The 11,721-nt window shown below is 39.5% G+C and overlaps 2 protein-coding genes across 2 annotated transcripts; both read left to right on the top strand.

Moving 5' to 3' along the window:
• Positions 1 to 2,591: 2,591 nt before the first annotated feature.
• On the top strand, positions 2,592 to 6,742 carry LOC101295307 (uncharacterized protein At1g04910-like). Its single transcript, XM_004292631.1, has 10 exons — positions 2,592 to 2,975; positions 3,392 to 3,470; positions 3,712 to 3,779; positions 3,944 to 4,032; positions 4,357 to 4,554; positions 4,765 to 4,969; positions 5,071 to 5,238; positions 5,484 to 5,651; positions 5,893 to 6,083; positions 6,219 to 6,742. Exons 1-10 carry the CDS (start codon positions 2,592 to 2,594, stop codon positions 6,415 to 6,417), a joined length of 1,749 nt encoding a protein of 582 aa, XP_004292679.1. The 3' UTR covers positions 6,418 to 6,742.
• Positions 6,743 to 7,738: 996 nt separating this feature from the next.
• Positions 7,739 to 11,439, top strand: LOC101295017 (pentatricopeptide repeat-containing protein At4g08210-like). Its single transcript, XM_004292630.1, has 5 exons — positions 7,739 to 9,987; positions 10,230 to 10,268; positions 10,668 to 10,811; positions 10,905 to 11,100; positions 11,405 to 11,439. The coding sequence occupies exon 1, from the start codon at positions 7,739 to 7,741 to the stop codon at positions 9,797 to 9,799; it is 2,061 nt and encodes a 686-aa protein (XP_004292678.1). The 3' UTR covers positions 9,800 to 9,987; positions 10,230 to 10,268; positions 10,668 to 10,811; positions 10,905 to 11,100; positions 11,405 to 11,439.
• Positions 11,440 to 11,721: the final 282 nt, after the last annotated feature.

The raw sequence follows: 11,721 nt of genomic DNA, 5'->3' as shown, positions 1-11,721 counted from the left end.
ACCGCATTAAGGCGTGACGTGAGCGTTGGACGCGAGCGTAGTAGCCCTATATAGACTCATGAATTTATATAGGGAGTATGGACGTGTGTAAATACATACATATATGTTAGAGCCTGAGAGGCTCGATATTATGAGATGAAAGTTTTATCGCTTGCAGCATGCATTCGATTTTTCTTTAGAAATTGTTTTGGGGAAACAAATATTTTATTCGTAAATTTATTTTTGTCCACTCACTCTAACGTTTCGTTTTCATATGTTTTCCCCTGGGCTCTTCGTTTTCAAAATGCCCAGTTTGCAGGATTGCATAGTTGTGGTCGGACGTATTTGGAGAAGAGGCATAGTCAATAGTGTAGCTTCCGCTCATTTTTATATTTCTAGTTTATTTCCTTTCAAATAGAATTGCTCTGAACTGTGGTTGTTGGCTATGAGATTATCTTGTTTAAGTTGGTAATTAAATTAGGAGATGTTATGATTTGGGGAGCACGAAGGCTCCAGGAGTTTAAGGTTGGATTTGGATTTTTCAGAAGTGTTTGCAGGTATTTATTAGGAAGGGTTGTCCATTTTCAAGGGAGGTTATACCGATTTTTCGGTAAACTTTCCTTGAAGGTGGTCCCCGTAAGACTTACTTCGGGTTTCAGGGTGAAATTCGGGGTGGGTCGTGTCATTCCTCCCTGGAATTTTGACTTAACAAATTGGCCAATCAGGGAGCTGCTTGCTTGTCGATGATCACGATGGATAATATCCAATGAACAAGAATGTTCATTATAAAAATTCCTTACTTCAAAATAGGCTAAGTCTTGTAACTTTGTTGCACGGAGACGCCACTTACAACTAGGATCCATGCACCCAACTTCAAACCGATCACTAGTAGATCTTTTCACTTTAAACTCGTAATTCTTTCTCATTGCAACGATACCCAAATGTTGTTTCAAGGCTTTCTTATTCGGGTATAATTGACCTACTACCAAAACATCTTCATTGGTGTCAAGGTTCTAAAAAACGCTAGGCGGTAGTCGGGCGGACAGCGCCGAAAAGATTAATCGGGGATTAATCGGATTTATATTTTTTTATTTATTTTATTTTTAATAATAGATAATTATATAAATAATGCCTATAATTATTATAACAAGCAATTATTTACTTAATTAATCATTTAATATAATATTAAATAATTTTTAATCACCTAATAAACTATATCCTAAACCTTGTCCTTAGAAAAACGGATAACAATTACTGGATTAATTTGTGTAAAAGCTATTAAAGGAATACCCATCAGTAAAGTCAATATCTTTCCAGACCCAATTAGATTAAGCCTAATGTAGTAGATAACCTCATCTCAATTATCATAGAGAACTAAAAACCCACGTCTCCTTATTTTGTTCCCTTCATCTTCTTCTCTATCGTCTTCAACTCAGGCTCCAAAGGTTCCTATCTCTCATGGACGTGGACAATATCGAAGAGGATTTCCAGTTGAGAGAATCCCGTCCCGCCAGCCCGCCCACCCACCCAGCCCAGGTAATCGCCCCTAGCCCGAGTAATCGCCCCCCAGCCCGAGTAATCAATCGAAAATCGGACAGCCGCCCAGACCACACGATTTGCTTGAAATAGGGACGGGCAGCCACCGCCGAGCGCCTAGGCGCCGCCTAGGCAGCCGCCCAGACCGATTTTTAGAACCTTGGTTTTGTTCATATCAAGTTTAGTTAATTTGTCCCTAATTATAGATGTTATGTTATATGATTTTAATTTTCAAAAGGTTTGGAATTTCAGATCATCAAAATTATGAAAGTTTTAATAGACATTTTGGTTATCGGTTAATTTCTCTATGTTTTGATCATCATCTTGTACTAGCATTCTTGAATATATCATTGATATTGCTCAAGTATCCAAAGCTCAAATGGAAGAAATTTCAATAATCTTGAAGAGCTATAAACTCCTAAAATTGAACATGTCTAGCGGCCGAAAATCATTATCATTTAGTATAAGATAGTGTCAGTTACTTTGATTTAATTTTTATTATCAATCAAACAAGATATTTTTTATGTGATTTTTGAATGAAATTAGTTATCCTACAAGACAATACATAGAGAATGAAAAGTCGTTGTACCTTGACGATCAAATAACAAGTCAATCAAAATGTCGAGAAATAGAATAAATCATAAAATATGTCATTCAAAATCACATCGGCTACTTATCCTCATCAAACTACATCCTATGCCTCACAATTTGTTCGAATTTTTGTTCTCATATCCCTCGCTTTCATCAGAGCATAACATTTGAAAGCCAATTATCAGACATAACAAGGACGTTTCCGAGTTCAAAGCGATAATTAGGGTTCTAAGCTAAACCATTGTTACAAAAAAGGAAGCTTACCATAACCCCACTGTCACCATCATCGGCTCCAGCTCGAGCCACTCATTCGTCCTCCGTCTCTTTCTTGTTGGAGATACACTATTACTCCCAAAAATCTGTCTGCATTTCTTATGATTCAAAAACCCATCTCTTTTTTCCACACTCTCTCTACAACTCTCTCTCTCTCTCTCTAAGTTTCTAACTTCACAGACATACTTGCTCACTGACTAAGTCTTACTCACATGGGAGCCAAAGCCAAGTCCCACCACCATTACAACGGCGGCAATGGCGGTGGCTGCGGCGGCAGCGAGAGCAGCAGCAGCAACTCTCCTAGCCCGCCACCGTCACCGCGTCGTAACTCTAGCTCATTAGTTTTCCACCACCGCCGGAAACTCCGGTCGAAACCCATGTCGGTCGTCGCCGGCTTCCTGGTCCTCCGCCGGTTCCTGCGGCTGCTGGTGGTTCTGCCCGTGCTCTATGTCTCTGGACTTGTCATGTGTGTCGGTGTGGGCCCATTTTGCTCTCTGGTTGGTCATACCCCTCACCCCGGTTCGGTTTACCGGAGCCACGAGATGTTTCAGCTACTCTGGCCTCATATTCAGGCCGACAATTCCACTCCGATCGAGGTCTTGCTTCTTCTTTTGGTTTCTTTTTTTTCTTTTTTGGTTTTCTGTTGCTGAGTGTTTGGATTCTGGGGAAATGCTTGAAAAGGAAAAGAAGTAAAATACTTGAAGTTCAGATATTTAATCTGGAAGATGTTATAGAAAGAGGACAAGAGATAAAAAGACAAAAATTTTGACTAAAAAGTGAACCCTCTTGCAGTTTCGCTCAAAGCTCAAATCTTTGTATTTGTTTCTATTGATGTTTTAAGATTCGGATCAAGTACTCTAATCTGTAGTTGAACTTATGTGAGTTGATTCATTGAATTACAATGTTCAAACTATAGAGAATCTCAGAATCATGTTCGCGTTTGTAAGTCATTGATAATGTGTAGAAATGCTTCAACTGACCGTGAAGATTGGTTGTTTCTTTGTTTGTTTAGTTGTCATCCGTGTGGAGATACAGAAGGAAGCTGAAAGAACAGAAACCTTGTCCACATTCAACTGCAGGACCACAGTCCGGTATGTATAATTTAGCACAAGCTTGTTGAGATGGTTGCTACACTATAGACAAATTTTTGAAATTGAATCATGGGAGCTTTCAGATTGCAACTTTGCAATCAGATGTCATGAATATTTTTTGTGAATATTGGTTAGATTTATGGGTAGCAAGTTTGTCATGTTTATGCAAATGTTTTAAAAAAGTTGAGAGTTTGTTATTGTTCTTATGTACATTGTACTAATATTATACGCTGAATGTCAGACAATGCTGCCCCTAGTGGTTACTTGATAGTGGAGGTAAATGGCGGTCTTAACCAACAACGCTCTGCGGTATGATAATTCTAACCAATTCTCCATTTGTTCTTATTTCACTTCAAATTGCTTTTGCTTGCTTCTAAAATCAAGGCTGCTAGATATCCATTGTAATATTTAGTAACTACATATCCCTTGTAGGTGTATGGTTTTTTGTTGTTACTAAATCTGCTTTTTCACAGATTTGCAACGCTGTGGCTCTTGCTGGAGTTTTGAATGCAATTCTAGTTATTCCTCGCTTTGAATTCAATAGTGTTTGGAGAGATCAAAGGTAAAAGTAATTATATTGCTGAAATGCCAATTCTTAAAACTTAATATTTTTGTTTAGATCAGGAAATCAGCAATTTATGAGTTTGACTAAGTTGCTTCATTAATCTTGATAAGAAACTGTATGACCATGTCTAACCAACTTCAAGATGTTCGGGTTAAAATGAGATTGGCAGGCTCACATGCAGTCCTTAATTAAAATGCCAAGAATATGTATCAAAACTCATTTTGAGGATACCCTCATTATAGCCTTGCTTAAAATGATTTTACTATGAAATGGGGCATATTGTGCTTCAATATATATAGCTAATAATATTATGTTTTGCAGTACTTTTAGCGATATATATGATGAAGAGCATTTCACAGCTACCCTTGAGGGCTATGTTAGAGTGGTTAAAGAACTACCTGAGGCACTGCTGGAGAGATATGATCACAACATCAGTAACATACCAAATATTCGTGTTGAAGCTTGGGCTCCTGTCCGGTATTACACAGGAGAAGTTTATCCTGTTCTGCAGAGCCAGGGGTACGTACTGAACTATTATTTTCTTCCATATATCTGATGCTATTGGTGTTCTGATCCAGCTGAACTGCTGAAGAAAGCATTCACGTTGTTGAATAATCAACAAGCAATAATTTTGTTTCAGCTTCTGATACTCTATTGATATAAACTGAATAATCATAGTCTCTCCAAACTTACTTCAAGGTTGTCTTTGTTTGCTTATTTGGTTCTCAGGGTTGTAAGGATAGCTCCATTTGCTAATAGGTTATCGATGAGTGTCCCACCTCCTATTCAGCATCTAAGATGCCTTTCTAATTATGAAGCATTGCAATTCTCGTCTTCCATATCAAATTTGGCAAAGAAGCTAGTTGAACGAATGACAGAGAAGAGTTCAAGGAGTGGTGGAAAGTATGTTTCAATCCACCTCCGTTTTGAGGAGGTAATAAAGCTTAGTATACAGACTGTTAAACTTAAGTTGGTCTCAATTTTAATGGTCAATAAAGTGAATTGTCATATCAACCATCTCTCTTCGTCCTGCAGGACATGGTGGCATTCTCATGCTGCTTGTATGATGGAGGAGAGGCAGAAAAAGCGGAAATGAATTTAGTACGACAGAGGGGGTGGGGAAATAAGTTCAAAAGTAAAGGCGGTGTAACTCTGCCCGGTTTAAATAGGATTAATGGAAAATGTCCACTCACCCCCTTGGAGGTACTGTAATATACATCACTACTATTTCTTATTATACATCAAAGTCTTTCTGCTTATATGAATCTTTGAAACTTTGACTTTACAATTTTTCTTCTATATGATCTGCATGTTTTCTAAAGGCGAAAATTGGGCCCTTAAGTTCAGCGTTGATAGCTCATAATTCTTCATGCATCCTCTTTCTTCTTTCTCATAGTTGTCTTTTGTAGAAGAATAATTAATTTCTGCTTATTATCTCGTTAATGTAGGTTGGAATGATGCTAAGAGGTATGGGATTTGATAATACTACTTCAATATATTTAGCCTCGGGGAAAATATATTGGGCAGAAAAGCATTTAGCCCCTCTGCTGAAGATGTTTCCCTATCTGCACACTAAAGAGTCACTTGCAACGCCAGATGAGCTTGCTCCATTTAAGGTATCTCTTTCTAGGTTTCAGGCAATGTTCTCCCAAGAGAGTATGAGTGGAACATTTTACTTTGGAATATTCTGTCCTAAATGTTCATATACTCTAAATCTAGATTCTTTTAAATTCAATAGGATAACCTGGTTAAATCATGTGAAATCAGTAGAAAACAAGCTGTTTCAAAGATAAAAAAACAATTGATGTTGTCACTCTTCCACATACTTGATATAATTCCTGTTATCTTGTTTCCTAGGGATATTCTTCAAGATTGGCAGCTTTGGACTATACAGTATGCTTATTTAGTGAGGTTTTTGTAACAACCCAAGGTGGGAACTTTCCACATTTCTTAATGGGTCATCGGAGATTCATCCATGGTGGACATTCCAAGACTATTGTGCCTGATAAGCGCAAGCTTGTTGTTTTGCTGCAGGACATGGGTATCAGGTACTTTCTCATATAAAGACCATAGAATCAAAACAAAGTGGTGTCTGTTTGCCCGATCCCCTTACCAGTGAAGATTTTGTGTTATAAGCTTTACAGTCAGCTTTTATGTTAATTGTGCGAATATTGATTTTGCAGTTGGACAGATTTCAGACTTGAGATGCAAACAATGCTCAGAGAAAGTGACCGCAAGGGAATGATTATACCGAGAGTGAAAAAGTTTACACGAAAATCTTCTGTGTACACTTACCCTTTGCCAGAATGTAGATGTCTACAAAGACACAATAACACTCAGATTGTCCCATCTACACTCTCGAGTTTGATGACAAAGCTGTGAGAGCAACCAACAAATCCTTTAAAAGTTTCTCTCTTGTACCATTGTCAATCATATGCTTCACGTTACATGGGGGGTCTTGTCTCTTTTCTTCTGTGGATTCTGAAGAGACCCAACGCTCTAAATCCTGCTGTGGCCTGTGTAAAATGTAGATAGTCCAAGCAGTTGGTCAGGAGATGCAGGTTTTCCAGTTTTGTTTTCCGAAAGGAATTCCTTATTAGATGTTATTCTTTGCCCCTTATACATGTTAGATATGTTATCTGGGAATAGCTGAAGTTTGAGCTGCCTCTGGCAAAGTTGGGGGGACTTGCTCAACATTTGGTACATAGATGAATACATAGACATCGTAGAGCGTGTAAGTTTTTAGCTGGGTAACACATGCCAGCTAGTCAGATTTGGTGGGGGTTGCCAAATTCGTTTGGAGTTTGATTGGTTTTGTTAGCCTACAATGCATTTCCAAGTACATAATGAAAATACTTGTTACATGTTTTCCTGTTGTATCTTGAAAAATATTTTGTTACGGCAAATGGTGTAGCTGCATAGATTATCTATGACTTAAATACATATACATGCACGTCTCAACATATAGACGGCTGAGATTGCATCATGTACTTGTGTTGAGATATAAATCTTCCATATCGAAAAAAATGGGACATTGCATGTGATTTATAAGGGTTTAAGTCACTCCACTTATTGCTAATTGGTTTGGATGTGAACTCCAGAGTCCACGTGTGAATGCACGTCTCAACATATAGACGGCTGAGATTGCATCATGTACTTGTGTTGAGATATAAATCCCCCATATCGAGAAAAATGGGACATTGTATGTGATTTATAAGGGTTTGAGTCACTCTATTTATTGCCAATTAGTTTTGGATGTGAACTCCAAACTATTTTATCATGGTATCAGAGCGGGTTACCCACGTCCACGTGTGAAGCTCAATGGCCACACGAACCCCACGTCAACCCTAAATATTGTTCACGTGTTAGGCTTAAAAATTCACCACACGTACGGGAGCGTAAATCTCCCACATCGGGAAAAATATGACTTTACCTATGATTTATAAAAGCTTGGGTCACTCTAACTATTACTAATTAATTTTAGATGTTAACCCCACCCTACTTTTTCTACTTGCACGCCGCATATACAAAAATTTCCAAATAAGGTGAACCTGAGCACTACATTACTGTCTGAATCCAAAGTTGATGTAATGCAATGCGCTGGGGACTAACCTACAGGCATTCAGGTCCGATCTTCGTGTGGTCTTCCCCAGTCTGTCTCCGAGGCAATGCACGTACCCCTATCCCCTCCTACCTCGCAGTAATGTACTTAAACCGCATTGCCATAGCTCTCCGCCACTGCGGCCGAATCCAGGCCTTCAATCACGGCAAGGCATTCCACTCCCAGCTGATCAAACTCGGCATCATGGCCGATGTTTTCCTCTCCAATAATCTAATCTCCTTGTACGCTGAGACACCTCGTTTGATTAACGATGCACAGAAGCTGTTCGACGAAATGCCCCAGAGAAACATTGTCACTTGGACGACGATGGTCTCTGCGTATACGAAGTGTGGGAGAGGCGGTGAGGGTTTAAGGATGTATAGGGATATGGTAGAGTGGGGTTTGGAGAGGCCTAATGGGTTTATGTACTCGGCTGTGTTGAAGGCTTGCGGCGCGGTGGGGAAGGTTGGATTGGGGAGGGAGGTTCATAAGAGGGTATGTGGGGAGGGATTGGAGTTTGATACGGTTTTGATGAATGCGGTTTTGGATATGTACGTGAAATGTGGGAGGTTGGGTGAGGCCAAGAGGGTGTTTGATGGGATGTTGGAGAGGAACTGGATGTCGTGGAATGTGATGATTTCGGGGTGTTGTAAGGCTGGTTTGATGGAGGAGGCGGTGGGGCTGTTGCGGCGGATGAAAGAGCCGAATGCTGCTTCATGGAATAGTATTATTGCTGGTTTTGTGAGTAATGGGAGCCGCCTTGCGTTGGAGTTTGTGAGGTTAATGCACCGGGAAGGGTTCTTGCTTGATTGTTATACTTTTCCGTGTGCTTTGAAGACATGTGGTTCGTTAGCCTCTGGAGAGCAGATCCATTGTAATGTTGTGAAGACCGGTTTTGAGTCTGATAGTTTTGCTTTGTCAGCACTGGTTGATATGTATGCGAATTTCAATGAGTTAAACGCAGCGGTAAAGCTGTTTGATCAGTACTCAAGGTGCAGTGGTTCCATTAATTTGGCACTTTGGAATTCCATGCTTTCTGGTTGTGTCATTAACAAACATAATCGTGCAGCTCTGGACTTGGTTTCAAAAGTCCATTGCTCAGGTGCACGGATGGATTGTTACACTTATAGTGGTGCTCTAAAGGCCTGTATTAACTTGCTTAACTTGAGACTTGGTCGTCAAGTGCATGGTTTGGTTGTCACCGCAGGATATGAGTTGGATTATGTTGTTGGAAGCATTCTTACAGACCTGTATGCAAAAGTGGGAAACATTAAGGATGCATTGGGGTTGTTTCACAGGCTTCCAGTGAAAGACACTGTAGCCTGGTCTGGTTTGATCATAGGGTGTGCTAAAATTGGACTGAGCTGGTTAGCATTTCAACTGTTTAGGGATATGGTGTATTTGGGTGTAGTAGTAGATCATTTTGTCATTTCATACGTTCTGAAAGTTTGCTCCAGTTTAACATCTCTTGGAAGTGGCAAACAGGTTCATGCTTTCTGTGTTAAGAGTGGATATGCATCTGAGGGGGTTGTAGTGACATCACTGATTGACATGTACTCAAAATGTGGTGACATAGACAATGGGTTGGCTATGTTTGATTCTTTGGCAGACAGAGACACTGTGTGTTGGACAGGAATTATTGTGGGGTGTGGGCAAAATGGAAGAGCAGATGAAGCAATTAGACTTTTCAATATGATGACAGAATCAGGGTTGAAGCCGAACGAAGTTACATATCTAGGAGTTCTTTCTGCATGCAGGCATGCTGGTTTTGTTGAAAAGGCAAGGACCATTTTTAGTTCTATGGAAAAAGAGCACGGACTGGAACCTCGTGTACAGCATTATTATTGCATGATTGACATTCTCGGTCAAGCTGGATGTTTTGAAGAGGCTTTAGATTTCATTTCTAAGTTGCCATTTGAGCCTGACCAGATCATATGGAGATCATTGCTTGGAGCCTGTGGAACTCATAAAAACACTGAACTAGTAAATATCGTGGCTGATCACCTTATTGCAAGTTCACCTGAAGACCCTTCCACGTATGTGACACTTTCAAATGTTTACGCAGAATTAGGAATGTGGGTTGATTTAAGCAAAATTAGAACAGCTGTCAGGCAAGTGGGTGCAAAAACAGAAGGAAAGAGCTGGATTGAAATTTCAGTATAATTTCTTCCGAATTGCTTGGTGCAGAAAATAGTTCTCCCCCTTCAATATGCCACAGCTGCTATCTCTGCTGAAATCAAGTCCTTACATGAGCTTAAGGACTGGAACATTGTACTGAATACCTTTCAAAGATCCGAGAATTACCTATGACCCCTTGGTGGATAAGTCCAGAGTGATGTGTTTATATTATGGTATGTCAATCTTAACAAAAAGAAAGTAAAATCCATGACTAAGTCTGATTTTTCGTCTTTCTTGAGGTTGATATATGATTATAGTCGATCAGGCCATCCAAATAATTTGTTGATGTTCAAAAAGTATGCAAAAAGCAGAGAGAGTAAACCTATATGGCAGCTATGTCTCAATTTAGCTTACTTCTGTGCTTCATACCACTGCTTCTTTATTCTATTCATTTAAGTTTCTTCTTTACATGCAGGTTCTTCATAGAGCTAATTACATGCTCAGAAAGATGCTGGTACATGAATACATGATCTTTATCTTTGGTTGCATGTATAGCTTATTTTCTGATTAGCCTTACTACGATGCTATCTTAGGTCGCATGACAGATGCTCCTATTCTCACGTACAATGTATGTTCTTGTTTCGTGATATGTTAATACTCTGTAGCTTCTTTAATACAGGAAACATTTCACAATACCACAGGTATAACAAGAGATGATAAGTATGAATACATGACCTTGAATGAATACATAATTATTCGACATCTAGTTAGCTCCTACTTCGTTTCTCATAACTGCGTTTTCGACAAAAAAAGAAGTTATAACTATGTCCTCTTCTTTAGTTGTTTATAACGGGTGTCTGCATGCTGAGACAAACTCTATGGTTGACAATTGTTCCTTTCCCTGTTTATTTAGGTATCTGCACAGAAGAGGAGGAAGAAGAACATATCTGGGAGACTGGGATGTTTGAAGAACCAAGGAATGAAGATATCAAATATTCTCAGTAGATTAAAACCTGTCCTGTAGACCCAAAACGTGTCCATAGCATCTCTTCTGAAGGTTAGCGCATTTACCCCTGTACTATTAGCTCATGCTTGAATTGAGCATCAATATGTTTCTCTTTTCCTGATGTCGCATTTCTTTGATTCTCAGATTAGCTTCCCATCATGTGTATCATCTCTGTGGACTGTGGTATATTACAATCAGTAGCAGAGCAAGTTGCCTGCTGTAAGATCAAGATATGGAAGCAACGACTAGTTGTCGTGCTGAGCAATCAATGAGATCCAGTAACTTGGGAATGAGCCGAAACTCAAAAGAGCCTTGCCAATCAAGTTTGGTATTCCCAAGCGTAAGTGAATTATCTTTTACCCTGCAGTTTAATTCTTATCCGTTTCTGATCCATTACCTCTAAATTTTGATCAATAGGCTGGCATTGCAATTGTGCCCATGTAATTCAAACACTTGTCTAATGTTTATGTTCTGAAAATACTAGAGAACAACTAAAATTTTCCTCTGCTTTTCAATGTGCCAAATGCTATCTTTTTATCAAACTGTGACAGTTGAAAGGATCACATAGCAATAAAGAATTGCATATTGAAGGTTGAAGGTTGTCCCTGACAAAGTTAACTACAAGTGACTGCTCTTATATGCAGGAAGGTAGATGATGGATATACTGATATACAGACATGATGGTCCTGGTACCAGAACCTGCAAAATGGTCCACCGGGTCCAACCCACATGAGCCTGACCCGACACAATGGGAAACATGGTGTGGCTTCCATCAGTTTCAGGCGCCCCACAACTTCACTGTAATTACAGAGACTGGTCTTTGCTGTTGGGTCTCTTCTGGTTCTGGTACAGAATTCTTTGTCATTGCCACGTTGCTTTCTTCTTCAATCATTTCCAGTGACTGTGTCTCCTCTTTCTCTGTATAAAGTGAGAGCATGACTGCAAGAGCTTCAAGCATGCC

The sequence above is a fragment of the Fragaria vesca genome, linkage group LG2 (assembly GCF_000184155.1).
Source record: "Fragaria vesca subsp. vesca linkage group LG2, FraVesHawaii_1.0, whole genome shotgun sequence".
NCBI classification, from domain to species: domain Eukaryota; kingdom Viridiplantae; phylum Streptophyta; class Magnoliopsida; order Rosales; family Rosaceae; genus Fragaria; species Fragaria vesca.
This window is presented reverse-complemented; position numbering and strand designations above follow the sequence as displayed.